The sequence below is a fragment of the Hyla sarda genome, chromosome 1, assembly GCF_029499605.1.
Source record: "Hyla sarda isolate aHylSar1 chromosome 1, aHylSar1.hap1, whole genome shotgun sequence".
Lineage (NCBI taxonomy): Eukaryota > Metazoa > Chordata > Amphibia > Anura > Hylidae > Hyla > Hyla sarda.
The window spans coordinates 613,784,378-613,808,269 of NC_079189.1; the positions used below are offsets into that span (position 1 = coordinate 613,784,378).

General features: G+C 44.6%; 1 protein-coding gene across 1 annotated transcript in view; it reads left to right on the plus strand.

The window, feature by feature from the left end:
• Positions 1-23,892, plus strand: part of LOC130308049 (zinc finger protein 420-like) — a 125,091-nt gene that overhangs the window by 35,923 nt on the left and 65,276 nt on the right. The window contains exons 6-8 of the mRNA XM_056552233.1: positions 8,168-8,186; positions 8,270-8,452; positions 15,441-16,309. Coding sequence (XP_056408208.1) covers positions 8,168-8,186; positions 8,270-8,452; positions 15,441-16,309 — 1,071 coding nt within the window. The remainder of the gene's footprint in view (positions 1-8,167; positions 8,187-8,269; positions 8,453-15,440; positions 16,310-23,892) is intronic.

Genomic DNA, 23,892 nt, shown 5'->3' on the forward strand with positions numbered 1-23,892 from the left:
ATTACACATATACAGCTCTACTGTGTACACATACAGCTCAGCTACATGTACATTACACATATACAGCTCTACTGTGTACACATACAGCTCAGCTACATGTACATTACACACATACAGCTCTACTGTGTACACCTACAGCTCAGCTACATGTACATTACACACATACAGCTCTACTGTGTACACCTACAGCTCAGCTACATGTACATTACACACATACAGCTCTACTGTGTACACCTACAGCTCAGCTACATGTACATTACACACATACAGCTCTACTGTGTATACATACAGCTCAGCTACATGTACATTACACATATACAGCTCTACTGTGTACACATACAGCTCAGCTACATGTACATTACACATATACAGCTCTACTGTGTACACATACAGCTCAGCTACATGTACATTACACATATACAGCTCTACTGTGTACACATACAGCTCAGCTACATGTACATTACACACATACAGCTCTACTGTGTACACATACAGCTCAGCTACATGTACATTACACATATACAGCTCTACTGTGTACACATACAGCTCAGCTACATGTACATTACACATATACAGCTCTACTGTGTACACATACAGCTCAGCTACATGTACATTACACATATACAGCTCTACTGTGTACACATACAGCTCAGCTACATGTACATTACACATATACAGCTCTACTGTGTACACATACAGCTCAGCTACATGTACATTACACATATACAGCTCTACTGTGTACACATACAGCTCAGCTACATGTACATTACACATATACAGCTCTACTGTGTACACATACAGCTCAGCTACATGTACATTACACATATACAGCTCTACTGTGTACACATACAGCTCAGCTACATGTACATTACACATATACAGCTCTACTGTGTACACATACAGCTCAGCTACATGCACATTACACATATACAGCTCTACTGTGTACACATACAGCTCAGCTACATGCACATTACACATATACAGCTCTACTGTGTACACATACAGCTCAGCTACATGTACATTACACATATACAGCTCTACTGTGTACACATACAGCTCAGCTACATGCACATTACACACAGCTCTGCTGCAGACATATATAACACACACATACACAGCTCTGCACCACGCACATCACACACACACAGCTCTGCTGCATACACATAACTTCAGCTCATCCAGCAGCGATCACAACCAGCACAGCAGAGTCCTGCATACACTGAGCAGATGAGCCTAGAGCAGCAGCCCCTGATCATGTGACTCCTCCTCCTCCATGTGACTGATCACATGACGGTGACATCATCGCAGGTCCTGTAAGCACACGGCTCCTGTACAGTCTGCAGGTGGAGGTATATACGGTTGTGGTGACATCAGGAGCGCTGGGGGAGGGGACTTAACTATTAACCCCTTAAGGTCCACAAGGTTTTATGACTTAAGGAAGAAGATCACAAGATCCAGAACTTTCTGTGCATTTGTCTCTTTCTCCGTCTGTTGTTGTTTCTATTTGCAGCCGCCATTTCTCATCGTCTCCTCTTCTTCCCTTCAGGTTTCTCCAATCCAGGATCCTCTGCTGATATCTTCTATATAAGAGAATTCTCCTGAATGACCCATCAACCATGGAGAGAGACAGGAACAAGATGGCCGACAGGATCATAAACCTCACCCTACAGATACTCTTCCGGCTTACTGGAGAGGTGAGGGATTCTGGGAGTGATGTCACATGACCTCATTCTTATCTATGTAATAACAGATGGATATGACTGGAGAGGTGAGGGATTCTGGGAGTGATGTCACATGACCTCATTCTTATCTATGTAATAACAGATGGATATGACTGGAGAGGTGAGGGATTCTGGGAGTGATGTCACATGACCTCATTCTTATCTATGTAATAACAGATGGATATGACTGGAGAGGTGAGGGATTCTGGGAGTGATGTCACATGACCTCATTCTTATCTATGGAATAACAGATGGATAAGACTGGAGAGGTGAGGGATTCTGGGAGTGATGTCACATGACCTCATTCTTATCTATGTAATAACAGATGGATATGACTGGAGAGGTGAGGGATTCTGGGAGTGATGTCACATGACCTCATTCTTATCTATGTAATAACAGATGGATATGACTGGAGAGGTGAGGGATTCTGGGAATGTTTGTAGTGATATTAATGTGTCTCTCCATACACAGGATTACACAGTAGTGAAGAAGTCCTCTAGTGGGCGCTGTCGGGCCCCTGTGTGTGAAGGATGGGGAAGAACCCTGAGCCCAATCCCGGGGCCCCCACCTCACTCCCTGATACATGAGGAAATGTATGAACAGAAGATCCGAGAACTCATCAACAAGATGATGGAGCTGCTGACTGGAGAGGTGACCCTGCTGGGACATTATACAGTAATGGAGGGGTCTGGTGATGACTGGAGAGGTGACACTGCTGGGACATTATACAGTAATGGAGGGGTCTGGTGATGACTGGAGAGGTGACACTGCTGGGTCATTATACAGTAATGGAGGGGTCTGGTGATGACTGGAGAGGTGACACTGCTGGGAATGCTGGGACATTATACAGTAATGGAGGGGTCTGGTGATGACTGGAGAGGTGACACTGCTGGGACATTATACAGTAATGGAGGGGTCTGGTGATGACTGGAGAGGTGACACTGCTGGGACATTATACAGTAATGGAGGGGTCTGGTGATGACTGGAGAGATGACACTGCTGGGACATTATACAGTAATGGAGGGGTCTGGTGATGACTGGAGAGGTGACACTGCTGGGACATTATACAGTAATGGAGGGGTCTGGTGATGATTGGAGAGGTGACACTGCTGGGAATGCTGGGACATTATACAGTAATGGAGGGGTCTGGTGATGACTGGAGAGGTGACACTGCTGGGACATTATACAGTAATGGAGGGGTCTGGTGATGACTGGAGAGGTGACACTGCTGGGACATTATACAGTAATGGAGGGGTCTGGTGATGACTGGAGAGGTGACCCTGCTGGGACATTATACAGTAATGGAGGGGTCTGGTGATGACTGGATAGGTGACCCTGCTGGGACATTATACAGTAATGGAGGGGTCTGGTGATGACTGGAGAGGTGACACTGCTGGGACATTATACAGTAATGGAGGGGTCTGGTGATGACTGGAGAGGTGACACTGCTGGGACATTATACAGTAATGGAGGGGTCTGGTGATGACTGGAGAGATGACACTGCTGGGAATGCTGGGACATTATACAGTAATGGAGGGGTCTGGTGATGACTGGAGAGGTGACACTGCTGGGACATTATACAGTAATGGAGGGGTCTGGTGATGACTGGAGAGGTGACACTGCTGGGACATTATACAGTAATGGAGGGGTCTGGTGATGACTGGAGAGGTGACACTGCTGGGACATTATACAGTAAGGGAGGGGTCTGGTGATGACTGGAGAGGTGACACTGCCGGGACTTTATACAGTAATGGAGGGGTCTGGTGATGACTGGAGAGGTGACACTGCTGGGACATTATACAGTAATGGAGGGGTCTGGTGATGACTGGACAGGTGACACTGCTGGGACATTATACAGTAATGGAGGGGTCTGGTGATGTCTGGAGAGGTGACACTGCTGGGACATTATACAGTAATGGAGGGGTCTGGTGATGACTGGAGAGGTGACACTGCTGGGACATTATACAGTAATGGAGGGGTCTGGTGATGACTGGAGAGGTGACACTGCTGGGAATGCTGGGACATTATACAGTAATGGAGGGGTCTGGTGATGACTGGAGAGGTGACACTGCTGGGACATTATACAGTAATGGAGGGGTCTGGTGATGACTGGAGAGGTGACACTGCTGGGACATTATACAGTAATGGAGGGGTCTGGTGATGACTGGAGAGGTGACACTGCTGGGACATTATACAGTAATGGAGGGGTCTGGTGATGACTGGAGAGGTGACACTGCTGGGACATTATACAGTAATGGAGGGGTCTGGTGATGACTGGAGAGGTGACACTGCTGGGACATTATACAGTAATGGAGGGGTCTGGTGATGACTGGAGAGGTGACACTGCTGGGACATTATACGGTAATGGAGGCGTCTGGTGATGGCTGGAGAGGTGACACTGCTGGGACATTATACAGTAATGGAGGGGTCTGGTGATGACTGGAGAGGTGACACTGCTGGGACATTATACAGTAATGGAGGGGTCTGGTGATGACTGGAGAGGTGACACTGCTGGGACATTATACAGTAATGGAGGGGTCTGGTGATGACTGGAGAGGTGACACTGCTGGGAATGCTGGGACATTATACAGTAATGGAGGGGTCTGGTGATGACTGGAGAGGTGACACTGCTGGGACATTATACAGTAATGGAGGGGTCTGGTGATGACTGGAGAGGTGACACTGCTGGGACATTATACAGTAATGGAGGGGTCTGGTGATGACTGGAGAGGTGGGAATGCTGGGACATTATACAGTAATGGAGGGGTCTGGTGATGACTGGAGAGGTGACACTGCTGGGACATTATACAGTAATGGAGGGGTCTGGTGATGAATGGAGAGGTGACACTGCTGGGACATTATACAGTAATGGAGGGGTCTGGTGATGACTGGAGAGGTGACACTGCTGGGACATTATACAGTAATGGAGGGGTCTGGTGATGACTGGAGAGGTGACACTGCTGGGACATTATACAGTAATGGAGGGGTCTGGGGATGACTGGAGAGGTGACACTGCTGGGACATTATACAGTAATGGAGGGGTCTGGTGATGACTGGAGAGGTGACACTGCTGGGAATGCTGGGACATTATACAGTAATGGAGGGGTCTGGTGATGACTGGAGAGGTGACACTGCTGGGAATACTGGGACATTATACAGTAGTGGAGGGGTCTGGGGATGACTGGAGAGGTGACACTGCTGGGACATTATACAGTAATGGAGGGGTCTGGTGATGACTGGAGAGGTGACACTGCTGGGACATTATACAGTAATGGAGGGGTCTGGTGATGACTGGAGAGGTGACACTGCTGGGACATTATACAGTAATGGAGGGGTCTTGTGATGACTGGAGAGGTGACACTGCTGGGAATGCTGGGACATTATACAGTAATGGAGGGGTCTGGTGATGACTGGAGAGGTGACACTGCTGGGAATGCTGGGACATTATACAGTAATGGAGGGGTCTGGTGATGACTGGAGAGGTGACACTGCTGGGACATTATACAGTAATGGAGGGGTCTGGTGATGACTGGAGAGGTGACACTGCTGGGAATGCTGGGACATTATACAGTAATGGAGGGGTCTGGTGATGACTGGAGAGGTGACACTGCTGGGAATGCTGGGACATTATACAGTAATGGAGGGGTCTGGTGATGATTGGAGAGGTGACACTGCTGGGACATCATACAGTAATGGAGGGGTCTGGTGATGACTGGAGAGGTGACACTGCTGGCACATTATACAGTAATGGAGGGGTCTGGTGATGACTGGACAGGTGACACTGCTGGGACATTATACAGTAATGGAGGGGTCTGGTGATGACTGGAGAGGTGACACTGCTGGGACATTATACAGTAATGGAGGGGTCTGGTGATGACTGGAGAGGTGACATTGCTGGGACATTATACAGTAATGGAGGGGTCTGGTGATGACTGGAGAGGTGACACTGCTGGGAATGCTGGGACATTATACAGTAATGGAGGGGTCTGGTGATGACTGGAGAGGTGACACTGCTGGGACATTATACAGTAATGGAGGGGTCTGGTGATGACTGGAGAGGTGACACTACTGGGACATTATACAGTAATGGAGGGGTCTGGTGATGACTGGAGAGGTGACACTGCTGGGAATGCTGTGACATTATACAGTAATGGAGGGGTCTGGTGATGACTGGAGAGGTGACACTGCTGGGACATTATACAGTAATGGAGGGGTCTGGTGATGAATGGAGAGGTGACACTGCTGGGACATTATACAGTAATGGAGGGGTCTGGTGATGACTGGAGAGGTGACACTGCTGGGACATTATACAGTAATGGAGGGGTCTGGTGATGACTGGAGAGGTGACACTGCTGGGACATTATACAGTAATGGAGGGGTCTGGTGATGACTGGAGAGGTGACACTGCTGGGAATACTGGGACATTATACAGTAATGGAGGGGTCTGGGGATGACTGGAGAGGTGACACTGCTGGGACATTATACAGTAATGGAGGGGTCTGGTGATGACTGGAGAGGTGACACTGCTGGGAATGCTGGGACATTATACAGTAATGGAGGGGTCTGGTGATGACTGGAGAGGTGACCCTGCTGGGACATTATACAGTAATGGAGGGGTCTGGTGATGACTGGAGAGGTGACACTGCTGGGACATTATACAGTAATGGAGGGGTCTGGTGATGACTGGAGAGGTGACACTGCTGGGACATTATACAGTAATGGAGGGGTCTGGTGGTGACTGGAGAGGTGACACTGCTGGGACATTATACAGTAATGGAGGGGTCTTGTGATGACTGGAGAGGTGACACTGCTGGGAATGCTGGGACATTATACAGTAATGGAGGGGTCTGGTGATGACTGGAGAGGTGACACTGCTGGGACATTATACAGTAATGGAGGGGTCTGGTGATGACTGGAAAGGTGACACTGCTGGGACATCATACAGTAATGGAGGGGTCTGGTGATGACTGGAGAGGTGACACTGCTGGGAATGCTGGGACATTATACAGTAATGGAGAGGTCTGGTGATGACTGGAGAGGTGACACTGCTGGGACATTATACAGTAATGGAGGGGTCTGGTGATGACTGGAGAGGTGACACTGCTGGGACATTATACAGTAATGGAGGGTTCTGGTGATGACTGGAGAGGTGACACTGCTGGGACATTATACAGTAATGGAGGGGTCTGGTGATGATTGGAGAGGTGACACTGCTGGGACATTATACAGTAATGGAGGGGTCTGGTGATGACTGGAGAGGTGACATTGCTGGGACATTATACAGTAATGGAGGGGTCTGGTGATGACTGGAGAGGTGACATTGCTGGGACATTATACAGTAATGGAGGGTCTGGTGATGACTGGAGAGGTGACACTGCTGGGACATTATACAGTAATGGAGGGGTCTGATGATGAGTGGAGAGGTGACACTGCTGGTAATGCTGGGACATTATACAGTAATGGAGGGGTCTGGTGATGACTGGAGAGGTGACACTGCTGGGAATGCTGGGACATTATACAGTAATGGAGGGGTCTGGTGATGACTGGAGAGGTGACACTGCTGGGACATTATACAGTAATGGAGGGGTCTGGTGATGACTGGAGAGGTGACACTGCTGGGACATTATACAGTAATGGAGGGGTCTGGTGATGACTGGAGAGGTGACACTGCTGGGAATGCTGGGACATTATACAGTAATGGAGGAGTCTGGGGATGACTGGAGAGGTGACACTGCTGGGACATTATACAGTAATGGAGGGGTCTGGTGATGACTGGAGAGGTGACACTGCTGGGAATGCTGGGACATTATACAGTAATGGAGGGGTCTGGTGATGACTGGAGAGGTGACACTGCTGGGACATTATACAGTAATGGAGGGGTCTGGTGATGACTGGAGAGGTGACACTGCTGGGACATTATACAGTAATGGAGGGGTCTGGTGATGACTGGAGAGGTGACACTGCTGGGAATGCTGGGACATTATACAGTAATGGAGGGGTCTGGTGATGACTGGAGAGGTGACCCTGCTGGGAATACTGGGACATTATACAGTAATGGAGGGGTCTGGTGATGACTGGAGAGGTGACACTGCTGGGAATGCTGGGACATTATACAGTAATGGAGGGGTCTGGTGATGACTGGAGAGGTGACACTGCTGGGACATTATACAGTAATGGAGGGGTCTGGTGATGACTGGAGAGGTGACACTGCTGGGACATTATATAGTAATGGAGGGGTCTGGTGATGACTGGAGAGGTGACACTGCTGGGAATGCTGGGACATTATACAGTAACACCACTGGAGGGGTCGGGTTGATGACTGTATCATTGTGTGTCAGGTTCCTATAAGGTGTCAGGACGTGGCGGTCTATTTCTCCATGGAGGAGTGGGAGTATGTAGAAGGACACAAGGATCAGTACAAGGATCAGGTCATGATGGAGGATCAGCAGCCCCTCACATCACCAGGTAATAGACATGACTATATACACACGTCCTCTCATTATTTGTATGTAAAGAATGAATTCAGTCTCTGTATGTGTTCCCTACAGTCAGATCCAGTAAGAGAACAGCACCAGAGAGGTGTCCCCGTCCTCTTGTTGAGCAGTATAAGGAGGACATTACTACAGGGAAAGATCTGATCTATACTTATGCTACAGACATAAAGGAAGAAGAAGAGACAGATGTGAGCGGTGATGAGCAGTATAAGGAGGACATTCCTACAGGTAGTCCAGGTGAGTAATAACCACTAGATGTAGAGAAAACTCACAGATTCTCTGCAATAATTTTTGGGGAAGTAGAGGTGTAACTAGAGTCCTATTGGCTTCAAGGCAATAGGATATTAATATGCAAGACGACAGTGCTCTCTGCTGACACCTCTGCTTGTCTCAGGAACTGTCCAGAGTAGGAGCACTTATGTCAGAAAGAAAAGAAAAAACTCAACTTCAGCAGCTGATAACGACTGGAAGGACTAAAATTTTTTTAATAGAAGTAATTTATAAATCTGTTTAACTTTCTGGAGCCAGATGATTTAAAAAAAAAAAAAGTTTCCCACCAGAGTATCCCTTTAAGTAGCTATATCCCCACAGTGAGGAGGTAGTTCCCCTATTAGGTAAGTATGCCCCAGTGCAGTTAATTCTCTTATTAGCTATAAAACAAAACAAAAAAACAAACATTCCCACAGGGAAAGATCTGATCTATATTAATGCTACAGACATAAAGAAAGAAGAAGAGACAGATGTGAGCGGTGATGAGCAGTATAAGGAGGACATTCCTTCAGGTAACCATCCAGGTGAGTAGTAACCACTAAATGTAAACCCCTCAGATGCCATAATTAATACAGATCTGCGGCATTGAGGCACTTAAAATGGATGATCTGATCACCCCACTGCTGCCGCTGGGATTCGATCATCCATAATAGCAGACGGAGGTCCCCTCACCTGCCTCTGTCCATCTCCAGGCGTCTTCTGGACATAAAAAAAATGTTACAAAAAGAAAAAAAAAGGTAAAAATTCCCTCCCCCAATAAAAAATTAAATAAATCAATTTTACCAAACCATATTTGGCATCACCGCGTGCGTAAATGTCTGAACTATCAAAATATAATGTTAATTATACCGTATGGTGAACGGCATAAACGTAAAAAAATTTTAAAATTCCAAAATTGCTGCTTTTTTGTCACATTGTATTCCAACAAAAAATGTATAAAAGGTGATTTAAAAAGTAAAATTTAATCAAAAGGTGGTACCAATAACTACAGATCAATAGCGCCAAAAATGAGCTCTCATACCGCCCCGTATACATAAATATGAGAAAGTTATAGGGGGTCAAAATAGGGCAATTTTAAACATACTAATTTTGTTAAAATGGTTTGAGATGTTTATAAAGCGGTAGAATAATAGAAAAGCCTATAATCATGGGGATCATTTTAATCGTATTGACCCACAGAATAAAGAAAACGTCATTTTTACCATAAGTGAACAACGTGAAAACAAAACCTTCCAAAATTTCATAAATTACGGTTTTCTTTTCAGTTTTCCCACATAAATAATATTTGTTTGGTTGCACCGTACATTTTATGGTAAAATAAGTGAAGTTATTACAAAGTACAATTGGTGACGCAAAAAACAAGTCCTCATATGGGTCTGTGGATGGAAATATAAGAGAGTTATGATTATTAGAAGGCGAGGAGGAAAAAAACGAAAATACAAAAATAATAAGGGAATTAACTGCAGTGGTACATACCTACCTAATAGGGGAACTACCTCCTCACTGTGGGGATATAGCTACTTAACCTGTTGGGGACGAAGGGTGTATGCATACGCCCTTGCGTCCTGGTACTTAAGGATGAAGGGTGTATCCATACGCCCGTGGGAATTTCGGTCCCCGCCGCGCGTCGGGCAGGGACCGGGCCGGGGTGACTGCTGATATCTATCAGCAGGCACCCCGTGCAAATGCCCAGGGGGGTCATTAGACCCTCCCATGTCGGCGATCGGCGCAAATCGCTAGTGAATTCACACTTGCGATTTGCGACGATTCCGGGTCATTACGGGTCTATGGTGACCCGGAATAGAAGGGGGATCGCGGGTGTCTAAGACACCCAGGATCCCCCTGTAGCGATAGGAGTGAGGTGGCAGAGGTGCCACCCCTCCTATCCCTGCTATTGGTGGTCTAGACGCGACAACCAATAGCAGATCTGGGGCGGAGGGGTTTACTTTCGTTTTCCTCTTCCTGCCCTCCCACAATAGGCGGGGCAGAACGGGGAAAACGAAGAGGTGCGGCGCCGGAGTCCACTTACCCGTCCGGAGGCAGCGTAGCGACGGGGATCGGCGGGCGGCGACGGAGATCTGCGGGCGGCGTGTGGAAGAAGAGGACGGCTCCCTGGATGTGACGGAAGCCGGTGAGTTGCCTAGCAACATCTAGAGGGCTACAGTCTGAGACCACTATAGTGGTCTCTAGACTGTAGCCCTCCAGATGTTGCAAAACTACAACTCCCAGCATGCCCACACAGCTGTTTGCTGTCTGGGCATGCTGGGAGTTGTAGTTTTGCAACATCTGGAGGTCCACAGTTTGGAGATCACTGTTCAGTGGTCTCTAAATTGTAGCACTCCAGATGTTGCAAAACTGCAAATCGCAGCATGCCCAAACAGCTGTCTCGGCATGCTGGGAGTTGTAGTTGCGTACCTCCAGCTACTACATCTCCCAGCATGCCCTTCTGTGATCAGTATATGCTGGGAATTGTAGTTTTGCAACTGCTGGAGGCACACTGGTTAGAAAATACTGAGTTAGGTAACAGAACCTAACTGAAGGTTTTCCAACCAGTGTGCCTCCAGCTGTTGCAAAACTACAATTCCCAGCATGTACTGACAGACCGTGCATGCTGGGAGTTGTAGTTTTGCAACAGCTGGAGGCTCACTGGTTGGAAAACCTTCAGTTAGGTTCTGTTACCTAACTCAGTATTTTCCAAACTTAAGGTTTTCCAACCAGTGAGCCTCCAGCTGTTGCAAAACTACAACTCCCAGCATGCACGGTCTGTCAGTACATGCTGGGAATTGTAGTTTTGCAACAGCTGGAGGCACACTGGTTGGAAAACTTTCAGTTAGGTTCTGTTACCTAACTCAGTATTTTCCAACCAGTGTGCCTCCAGCTGTTGCAAAACTACAACTCCCAGCATGCACGGTCTGTCAGTACATGCTAGGAGTTGTAGTTTTGAAACCGCTGGGTACATTCACACGGGCGGGTTTACAGTAAGTTTCCTGCTTCAAGTATGAGTTGCGGCAAATTTTTCGCCGCAGCGCAAATTCCTAGCGGGAAACTCACCGTAACCTGCCAGTGTGACTGTGACACTAACACATAATAAAGAGTAAAACACTACATAAACACCCCCTTACACTGTCCCCCCCCCAATAAAAATGAAAAACATATTGTACGGCAGTGTTTCCAAAATGGAGCCTCCAGCTCTTGCAAAACAACAACTCCCAGCATTTCCAGACAGCCACTGACTGTCCAAGCATGCTGGGAGTTTAGCAACAGCTGGAGGCCCCCTGTTTGGGAATCACTGGCGTAGAATACCCCTATGTCCACCCCTATGCAATCCCTAATTTAGTCCTCAAATGCGCATGGCGCTCTCTCACTTCGGAGCCCTGTCGTATTTCAAGAAAACAGTTTAGGGCCACATATTGGGTATTTCCGTACTCGGGAGAAATTACACTACAAATTTTGGGGGGCTTTTTCTCCTTTTACCCCTTATGAAAAGGATAAGTTGGGGTCTACACCAGCCTGTTAGTGTAAAAAAAAAAAATTTTTACACTAACATGCTGGTGTTGTCCTTTACTTTTTATTTTCACAAGAGGTAAAAGGGGAAAAAAAGACCCCCAAAATTTGTAACGCAATTTCTCCTGAGTACGGAAATACCCCATATGTGGGCGTAAAATGCTCTGCGGGCGCACAACAAGGCTCAGGAGTGAAAGTGCACTATGTACATTTGAGGCCTAAATTGGTGATTTGCACAGGGGTGGCTGATTTTACAGCGGTTCTGACATAAACCCAAAAAAATAAATACCCACATGTGACCCCATTTTGGAAACTACACCCCTCATGTAATGTAATAAGGGGTACAGTGAGCATTTACGCCCCACAGGGGTCTGACAGATTTTTGGAACAGTGGTCCGTGAAAAGGAAAATTTTTATTTTTCATTTGCACAGCCCACTGTTCCAAAGATCTGTCAAACGCCAGTAGGGTGTAAATACTCACTGTACCCCTTATTACATTCCGTGAGGGGTGCAGTTTCCAAAATGGGGTCACATGTGGGGGGGTCCACTGTTCTGGCACCACGGGGGTCTTTGTAAATGCACATGGCCCCCGACTTCCATTCCAAACAAATTATCTCTCTAAAAGCTCAATGATGCTCCTTCTCTTCTGAGCATTGTAGTTCGCTCGCAGAGCACTTGACGTCCAAACATGGGGTATTTCCATACTCAGAAGAAATGGGGTTACAAATTTTCGGGGGCATTTTCTCCTATTACCCCTTGTAAAAAAGTAAAATTTGGGGGAAAAACAGCATTTTTGTGAAAAATTTTTTTTTTTTCATATACATATCAGACTTTAACAAAAAGTTGTCAAACACCTGTGGGGTGTTAAGGCTCACCGTACCCCTTGTTACGTTCCTTGAGGGGTGTAGTTTCCATAATAGTGTGCGATGTGGGGGGGTTTTGCTGTCCTGGCACCATAGGGGCTTCCTAAATGGGACATCCCCAAAATCCCCTTGTCGCTCCTTCCCTTCTGAGCCCTCTACTGCACCCGCCGAACACTTGACATACACATATGAGGTATTTTCTTACTCGAGAGAAATTGGGTTACAAATTTTGAGAGGATTTTTTTCCTTTTACCCCTTTGGGTAAATTGGGTCTACAAGAACATGCGAGTGTAAAAAATTAAGATTTTGAATTTTCTCCTTCACTTTGCTGCTATTCTTGTGAAACACCTAAAGGGTTAACACACTTACTGAATGTCATTTTGAATACTTTGGGGGGTGCAGTTTTTATAATGGGGTCATTTGTGGGGTATTTCTAACCAGAAAACCCTTCAAATCCACTTCAAACCTGAACTGGTCCCTGAAAAATTCAGATTTTGAAAATTTTGCAAAAAATTGGAAAATTGCTGCTGAACTTTGAAGCCCCCTGATGTTTTCCAAAAGTAAAAACATGGCAATTTTATGATGCCAACATAAAGTAGACATATTGTATATGTGAATCAATATAATTTATTTGGAATGTCTGTTTTCCTTACAAGCAGAGAGCTTCAAAGTTAGAAAAATGCAAAATGTTAAATTTTTTCATAAAATTTTTGCATTTTTCACCAAGAAATGATGCAAGTATCGACGAAAATTTACCACTAACATAAAGTAGAATATGTCACGAAAAAACATTCTCGGAATCAAATTTATAAGTAAAAGCATCAGAGTTATTAATGCTTAAAGTGACAGTGGTCAGATGTGCAAAAAATGCTCCCGTCCTTAGGGTCATAATGGGCTCCGTCCCCAAGGGGCTAAAGGGGTACTCCGGTGGAAAGTTTTTTTATTTTTATTTTTTTAAATCAACTGGCTCCAGAAAGTTAAACAGATTTGTAAATTACTTCTATAAAAAAAATCTTAATCCTTCCAGTCGTTATCAGCTGCTGAAGTTTAGTTGTTCTTTTCTTTCTGACAGAAGTGCTCTCTGCTGACACCGTCTCAGGAATTGTCTGAAGCATTAGAGGTTTGCTTTGGAGATTTTCTCCTACTCTGGACAGTTCCTGAGACAAGCAGAGGTGTCAGCAGAGAGCACTGTTGTGAGACAGAAAAGAACTTAACTTAACTTCAGCAGCTGATAACTACTGGAAGGATTAAAATATTTTTTATAGAAATAATCTACAAATCTATTTAACTTTCTGGAGCCAGTTGATATAAAAAAAAATAAAATAAAAAATAATTTTTTTTTTCCTGAAATACCCCTTTTAAGTGTACCCGTCATATCCCAAAATTTTAAATATATCACTCAGTACCTAATCCTGACCATGTACATCTAATTTTTATGTGTCTAGCACCTTTTTTTATTTTTTTTAATACACTTTTAATTTCGCTCACTAGTCTGAATTCCTCTCAAAGGGAGGGGGCGTTGCCTCGCTGTGAAGGTCTCCGCCCCCTCCCTCAGTATGCTGTCTGCTCACATCTCCCCTAGCATTAGCAAAACTACAACTCCCAGCTTGTCCTCACTGACAGTAGCGGGACACAAGCTGACAGTGGGAGGAGCCCTGCGCTCATAGCTGTCAATCAAGGAAGTGTGTCCATGACATAGGTGATGACTCATGGACACAGCAGGACTAGTATGTGTCCAAGCAGGCAGAGGGGGGGCAGTTGTTTGACTGGATTTATCAGTATGAAATACTGAACATTTTCTATTGAAAGCGAATGCAAAACATTGGTTCTAAATGCTTTACAACATATCACAAGTTTTTGTATCTGACAGCGCCCATTTAAGGCCAAAATGGGCCTGGTCCTTAAGGGGTTAAAGTGCAAAAAAGATATTCATTCGGGTTGACAGGTCGATGCAGCCGTCATGTTCAAACACAACAATTAGTTACAGCTGTTTCACCCTCTGCACTACCGCACCAGGTCTGAGGAAACTCAGAGTGCGAAACAGCTCAGTCATGGGTGAGTGCCATCTATTTTCTTATTTTTTTGGAATGTACTTTATATCCTACAACCACAGTGCTCTCTGCTGACACCTCTGTCCATGCCAGGAACTGTCCAGAGTAGGAGCAAATCCCCCATAGCAAACCTCTCCTGCTGTGTACAGTTCCTAAATGGTATAAACAAAAAACACAAGCTCCGGAAGCCCTCTGCAGACCATGTGATTTATGATGTGGGTCCTGGACATGCCAACGGGACACAGCGGCGCACGGAGGTAATAGACACAAATTACACTGTATTATAACTTGCCATTATGGGCTCAAAGGATGAAAAAAATACCAAATTAGCTAAATTGCATTTTTTATCAATTTTATAAACACAAACCCAATTCTTTTCACAGTATATTTTATAGTAAAACAAAAGGTTTCATTACAATGTAAAATTGGTCCCACAAAAAACAAACTCTCATGTGGCTTTGTAGATGGAAAAATAAGAGATGAAAATTTTAAATGGGTGAAAGGGTTAAAAATAAAAATCTGTTTTCTTCTTGGCAGATTCTTGTAGCAGGAGATCAGAGGAGAATGTTATATCTTCAGATTATAAAGCAGATGATGATATCACACAAGATACATATGAAGAACATTCCATTATCCCAGATACACCCTCAGCCCTTCACAGCCAAGATCTGTCATCTCATCCTTATATACAGGTCCTGTCTTCTCATTCATCACAGGAGGTTCAGCAAAATAAAAGGAACAGAACAAGTGTGGAGCATCTGAAATCTGATCTTGTTCAACATCTAAGAATTCACAAACGGGAGAAGCCATTTTCATGCTCAGAATGTGGGAAATGTTTTACCGAAAAATCAACACTGGTTAAACATTTTCGAATACACACAGGGGAAAAGCCGTTTTCATGTCCAAAATGTGGGAAATGTTTTACTCAGAAAGCATATGTTATAGATCATCAAAGAACTCACACAGGAGAGAAGCCATTTTCATGTTTAGAATGTGGAAAATGTTTTACTCAGGAATCAAGTCTTGTTCAACATAAAAGAACTCACACAGGGGAGAAGCCATATACATGCGCAGAATGTGGGAAATGTTTTACTAAGAAATCAAGTCTTGTTCAACATAAAAGAATTCACACAGGGGAGAAGCCATTTTTATGCTCGGAATGTGGGAAATGTTTTACTACAAAATCCTCTCTTGTTCCACATCAAAGAACTCACACAGGGGAAAAGCCATTTTCATGCTCAGAATGCGGGAAATGTTTTACTCAGAAACCAAAACTTATCAGACATTTAAGAATTCACACAGGGGAGAAGCCATTTTCATGTTCAGAATGTGGGAAATGTTTTACTCGGAAATCACATTCTATCAGACATCTAAGAACTCACACAGGAGAGAAGCCAATTCGGAGCAATAAATGATGCAGATAACACATCTATATATTAACCATGTACATAGGATATCTGACATTTATACATATATCATATACTGCATCTCCAAACTTGTTACCAATTGATAATAAAAGTTTTCTTTTAGAACGTAGTCACCGATCCAGCGATGTCATCACTATAGTTTACATGGTAGAGTGTGAAATCTGGCTCTAGAAATAGGAGCAGAATTGGGGCTTCTATTCGGGTGCTTTTCTAACTATTTAACCCCTTAACGACCATGGCCGTAAATGTACGTCCTGGTTTGGCGGTACTTCGCGCACCAGGACGTACATTGTTCATTGGAATGGTGCTCGCGTCATACACGGCAGGTACCGTCTGCTAGCAGCAGCCCGTAATGGCCGACTTCCGCGATCGCGGGGATGTCCGCCATTAACCCCTCAGATACCGTGATCAATACAGATCACGGCATCTGCGACAGGGCGGTACTTTAAATGGATGATCGGATCACCCGCAGCGCTGCCGCGACAATCTGATCATCCAGCATGGCGGCCGGAGGTCCCCTCTCCTGGCTCCGACCGTCTCCCGGGGTCTTCTGCTCTGGTCTGAGATTGAGTAGACCAGAGCAGAAGATCACCGATAATACTGATCAGTGCTATGTCCTATACATAGCACTGAACAGTACTAGCAATCAAATGATTGCTATAAATAGTCCCCTATGGGGACATAAAAAGTGTAAAAAAAAAAAAAAAAAGTTGAAAAATGTAAAAATAAAAAGTGAAAAATCCCCTCCCCCAATAAAAATTAAAAAATTGTCCGTTTTTCCCATTTTACCCCCAAAAAGCATAATTATTTTTAATAAACATATTTGGTATCGCCGCGTGTGTAAATGTCCGATCAGATTATGTTAATGATCCTGTACGGTGAATGGTGTGAACGTAAAAAAAAAGTCCAAAAATGCTGCTTTTTTGTCACATTTTATTCCCATAAAAATGAATAAAAAATTATCTAAAAGTTTTATATATGCAAATGTGGTATGGATAAAAACAAAGTGCAGATGATAGCGCAAAAAATGAGCCCTCATACCGCCCTATATATGGAAAAATGAAAAAGTTATAGGTGGTCAAAATTGGGCGATTTTAGGTTAATGATTTTGTACAAAAAGTTTTAGATTTTTATTAAGCGGTACAAAAATATAAAAGTATCTAGCCATGGGTATCATTTTAATCATATTGACCCACAGAATAAAGATCACATGTCATTTTTACCATAAAGTGTACAGTGTGAAAACCAAAACCCTCCAAAATGTGCAAAATTGTGGTTTTCATTAAAATTTCCTCCCTAAAAAAATATATTTATGGGTTCGCTGTACATTTTATAGTAAAATCAGAGGTTTCATTACAAAGTACAATTAGTCACACAAAAAACAAGCCCTTATATGGGTCTGTAGATGGAAATATAAAAGAGTTATGGATTTTAGAAGGTGAGGAGGAAAAAACGAAAATGCTAAAATAAAATTGGTCTGGTCCTTAAGAGGTTAAAGGGGTACTCCGGTGGAAAACTTTATTTATTTATTTTTTCAAATCAACTGCTTCCAGAAAGTAAAACAGATTTGTAAATTACTTCTATTAAAATTTTTTAATCCTTCTAGTACTTATCAGCTGCTGTATGATCCACAGGAAGTTGTTTAGATTTTTCCAGTCTGACCACAGTGCTCTCTGCTGACACCTCTGATCGTGTCAGGAACTGTCCAGAGCAGGAGAGGTTTGCTATGGGCATTTGTTCCTACTCTGGACAGAGGTGTCAGCAGAGAGCACTGTGGTCAGACTGGAAAAAAAACTACCCAACATCCTGTGGAGCATACAGCAGCTGATAAGGACTGGAAGGATTAAGATTTTTAACTAGAAGTCATTTACAAAACTCATTTACTTTGTGGCACCAGTTGATTTGAAAAATCTTTTTCACCTTTTTTTTTTTTCTTTTTTCTTTTTCTTTCCATTTGTCTTTTCTTATAATTAGAGATGAGCGAACTTACAGTAAATTCGATTCGTCACAAACTTCTCGGCTCGGCAGTTGATAACTTTTCCTGCATAAATTAGTTCAGCTTTCCGGTGCTTCCGTGGGCTGGAAAAGGTGGATACAGTCCTAGGAGACTCTTTCCTAGGAATGTATCCATCTTTTCCAGCCCACCGGAGCACCGGAAAGCTGAACTAATTTATGCAGGAAAAGTCAGCAACCGCCGAGCTGAGAAGTTCGTGACGAATCGAATTTACTGTAAGTTCGCTCATCTCTACTTATAATGTTAAAGGGGTATTCCAGGAAAAAACTTTTATATATATATATATATATATATATATATATATATATATCAACTGGCTCCAGAAAGTAAAACAGATTTGTAAATTACTTCTATTAAAAAATCTTAATCCTTTCAGTACTTATGAGCTTCTGAAGTTTAGGTTGTTCTTTTCTGTCTAAGTAATCTCTGATGACACCTGTCTCGGGAAACGCCCAGTTTAGAAGAGGTTTGCTATGGGAATTTGCTTCTAAACTGGGCGTTTCCCGAGACACGTGTCATCAGAGAGCACTTAGACAGAAAAGAACAACCTTAACTTAAGAAGCTCATAAGTACTAAAAGGATTAAGATTTTTTAATAGAAGTAATTTACAAATCTGTTTAACTTTGTGGAACCAGTTGATATATATATATATATATATATATATATAAAAAAAAGTTTTTTCCTGGAATACCCCTTTAAGTTCGTAATATTGGTTTGTAATACTATGTTTAGGTTATAGTTGTATTTCTCTAAACTCTTAGATAATACAGTCCTATTAAAAAGTGTAATTCTTTATTTCTAAAACATACCGTATATAAAAATTAAGAAAAAGAGCTTAAAGGGGTACTCCGCTGCTCAGCGTTTGGAACAAACTGTTCCGAACGCTAGAGTCGGGAGCTCGTGATGTCATAACCCCGCCCCCTCATGACATCACGCCCCGCTCCCTCAATGCAAGTCTATGGGAGGGGGCGTGACTGCTGTCACGCCCCCTCCTATAGACTTGCATTGAGGGGGCGGGGCGTGATGTCATGAGGGGGGGGTGGGTCTATGAAGTCACGAGCTCCCCCACTCCAGCATTCGGAACAATTTATTCCAAACGCTGAGCAGCGGAGTACCCCTTTAAAACAAACAAGAAATAAAAGTCCGAGCTGTGCGGCCAGAAGGACTTTTTTGACAATGTTGCAACGCTAAACAGTCCTCAGCGCTTCCAGCCTGGACCGGGCTCTGCAACCGGCAGGGTCAACATGTAGGAAAAAACTAGACAGTGGCCGGAACTGTAAACATAAAAGTAAACATAATTTAGCTAAAACTTGAGTATTATACATGATCAAACACTCATTGGGACACTAAAAAAGGATTTCTGTTATGATAAATAATCAAAAACATTCATAAAATACTATACACTAACTGCCAGCGGTTTCGCGCAAGAAGCGCTCTTGCGCGAAACAGCTGGCAATCGCCTTTTGAGGAAGCCTGGTCCTCCAGTTTACTCCACCTAGTGTTGAGTGCAGGATATCTTTGGTGGTTCTCCTTTTTAAAGGGGTACTCCACTGCCCCCAGCATCTGCAACATTTGGTCCCGAACGCCGGCTGCAGAATCGTGACGTCACACCATGCCCCCTCAATGCAAGTCTACGGGAGGCATATGGGGGCCAGCCGCCACGCCCCCCTCCCATAGACTTGCATTGAGGGGGCATGGCGTGATGTCACCAGGGGCTTGACGTCACGACTCCGCAGCCGGCGTTCGGAACAAAATGTTGCAGACGCTGGGGGCAGTGGAGTACCCCTTTCAGTATATTCTGGATTACTTCCACCACGAGTTTGGCGTGCAGCTGCCCTGGATTCTGTGCCGGTTTCGTATCTGCGCTGCCGTCCATTTCTGATCTTCCCGACACGTTCTTTATGTTTTGTCACTATCCTCACATGTGTTTTTTTAGGTGTCACTATGTTTGGTCAGGGTGCGTTGCCCTTCTGGGTGTCCCTCCTGCCAGTCTAGGGGAGGTGTGTGTGGCCATCTGGTTCCTCACCCCCAGGCCCGGTGCACCCCATAGACAAATAAGGCGGCTGCCTACAGCGCACCCTTGATGAGGGCGCAACCCGCAGCCACATTTTTTTTTAAGGAAGCCCTAAGACCACACTAGCGGTGCCGCGCTCGTCTTCTGGCTACCTGCTGTCAGGAGTGCAGCACTGTAACATGACCCCCTCCCTCCGCCTTCTTAGCAGTCAGCCTAAATGCTGGTGGGATAGGACCTGTGATGAGGTCTCCATCATGTGACCAGTGATAAGTTGGTTGGGGGCAGAGCTCAGCCGTGCAGGATAGAAGAAATGATGGCTGAAGGACCTGTGTAATACTGTGGAGGGGCTGAGCTGGAGTGGAGGTCACATGTCACCCTGGTAAAAAGGTAGTGACATGAGGAGGGGGTTTGTTACAGTGTGTCACCCCAGTAGTAAAGAGATTACATAAGGAGGAGGTTTGTTACAGTGTGTCACCCCAGTAGTAAGGAGATTACATGAGGTGGAGGTTTGTTACAGTGTGTCTCCCCAGTAGTAAGGAGATTACATGAGGAGGGGGTTTGTTACAGTATGCCACCCCGGTAGTAAGGAGATTACATGAGGAGGAGGTTTGTTACAGTGTGTCACCCCAGTAGTAAGGAGATTACATAAGGAGGAGGTTTGTAACAGTGTGTCACCCAAGTAGTAAGGAGATTACATGAGGAGGAGGTTTGTTACAGTGTGTCACCCCAGTAGTGAGGAGATTACATGAGGAGGTTTGTTACAGTGTGCCACCCCAGTAGTAAGGTGATTACATGAGGGAGAGGTTTGTTACAGTGTGTCTCCCCAGTAGTAAGGAGATTACATGAGGAGGAGGTTTGTTACAGTGTGTCACCCCAGTAGTAAGGAGATTACATGAGGAGGAGGTTTGTTACAGTGTGTCACCCCAGTAATAAGGAGATTACATGAGGAGGAGGTTTGTTACAGTGTGTCACCACAGAAGTGAGATTACATGAGGAGGAGGATTGTTACAGTGTGTCACCCCAGTAGTGAGGAGATTACATGAGGAGGAGGTTTGTTACAGTGTGTCACCACAGAAGTGAGATTACATGAGGAGGAGGATTGTTACAGTGTCCCACCCCAGTACTAAGGAGATTACATGAGGAGGAGGTTTGTTACAGTGTGTCATCCCAGTAGTAAGGAGATTACATGAGGAAGAGGTTTGTTACAGTGTGTCACCCCAGTAGTAAGGTGATTACATGAGGAGGAGGTTTGTTACAGTGTGTCACCCCAGTAGTAAGGAGATTACATGAGGAGGAGGTTTGTTACAGTGTGTCACCCCAGTAGTAAGGAGATTACGTGAGGAGGAGGTTTGTTACAGTGTCACCTCAGTAGAAAGAAGATTACATGAGGAGGTTTGTTACAGTGTGTCACCTCAGTAGTGAGATTACATGAGATTTGTTACAGTGTGTCACCTCAGTAGTGAGGAGATTACATGAGGAGGAGGAGATTTGTTACAGTGTGTCAGCCCAGTAGTAAGGCGGGGCATGTCAAAGGGCAGATCCAATGGGTGGAGTCAAGGGGCAGCAAAATTAGCTTTTGTCTAGTTTGGCAAAACTCCTCGCACCAGCTGCTCCCCTCCCTGCCATACACCGGGCCACCAAACCGGCTTTACGGTCTCCTCCGTGACAACTCGGTATTTGCCCGCTTGTTCGCCAGGAACACTTTTCGGTCCCTGAGAAGCTTCGGCAAAGGGACATTGTACCTGGAACCTTGCAGGTGCCTTTTGGGTTTGGTTTGTTGGGGGACCTCTTTCCTTTCGGAGAAGGACTTGTGATGGACCACGTCCTCGTGTTTTGTGTGAACACTTGCACTTGGGTGAATTGAGAGCACGGACCTCAACTCTTAAAGGTGTTATCCAGGAAAAACTTGTTTTATATATATCTATGGCGGCCAATTTAAGACATCGTCAATTGTCAGCCATAACTCCGTCCACAAGAGGATAAAAGGCTTCAGAAGGAACCCGATTCCACGGCGCTGAACGACCACAGCAGGTGAAGGATTACAAGGATTTTATTGTCCAGAATGCAACACGTTTCGCTGCGCATGTGCAGCTTCATCAGGCATCCTGATTGTCTTATATCCTCTTGTCTTATATCTACCGGAGGGCAGCAGAGGACCTAACATCTTCCAACGCCTACATCATTGTTGTGTATGAAGTTGGACAACCACCCAGGGTGAGCAATTTATTTATAAAACTATCTCACCATTGGATCTTAAACGTTACTACTCTATGGAACGCCTGTTTTCCTTATTCCCATAACTCCGTCCACGTCAGGCGAAACAGCACGTCAGGTGGACCAATCCTCCATCATGCGTCAGCCACAACTCTCTCCTCCCTCATCCAAAACTCCCTCGTCAAAAACGCAATCATCCCTGTATATTACACATATACAGCTCTACTGTGTACACATACAGCTCAGATACATGTACATTACACATATACAGCTCTACTGTGTACACATACAGCTCAGCTACATGTACATTACACATATACAGCTCTACTGTGTACACATACAGCTCAGCTACATGCACATTACACATATACAGCTCTACTGTGTACACATACAGCTCAGCTACATGTACATTACACACATACAGCTCTACTGTGTACACATACAGCTCAGCTACATGCACATTACACATATACAGCTCTACTGTGTACACATACAGCTCAGCTACATGTACATTACACACATACAGCTCTACTGTGTACACATACAGCTCAGCTACATATACATTACACATATACAGCTCTACTGTGTACACATACAGCTCAGCTACATGCACATTACACATATACAGCTCTACTGTGTACACATACAGCTCAGCTACATGTACATTACACATCTACAGCTCTACTGTGTACACATACAGCTCAGCTACATGTACATTACACATATACAGCTCTACTGTGTACACATACAGCTCAGCTACATGTACATTACACATATACAGCTCTACTGTGTACACATACAGCTCAGCTACATGTACATTACACATATACAGCTCTACTGTGTACACATACACCTCAGCTACATGCACATTACACATATACAGCTCTACTGTGTACACATACAGCTCAGCTACATGTACATTACACATATACAGCTCAGCTACATGCACATTACACATATACAGCACTACTGTGTACACATACAGCTCAGCTACATGTACATTACACATATACAGCTCAGCTACATGCACATTACACATATACAGCACTACTGTGTACACATACAGCTCAGCTACATGTACATTACACATATACAGCTCTACTGTGTACACATACAGCTCAGCTACATGCACATTACACATATACAGCTCTACTGTACACACATACAGCTCAGCTACATGTACATTACACATATACAGCTCTACTGTGTACACATACAGCTCAGCTACATGCACATTACACATATACAGCTCTACTGTGTACACATACACCTCAGCTACATGTACATTACACATATACAGCTCTACTGTGTACATATACA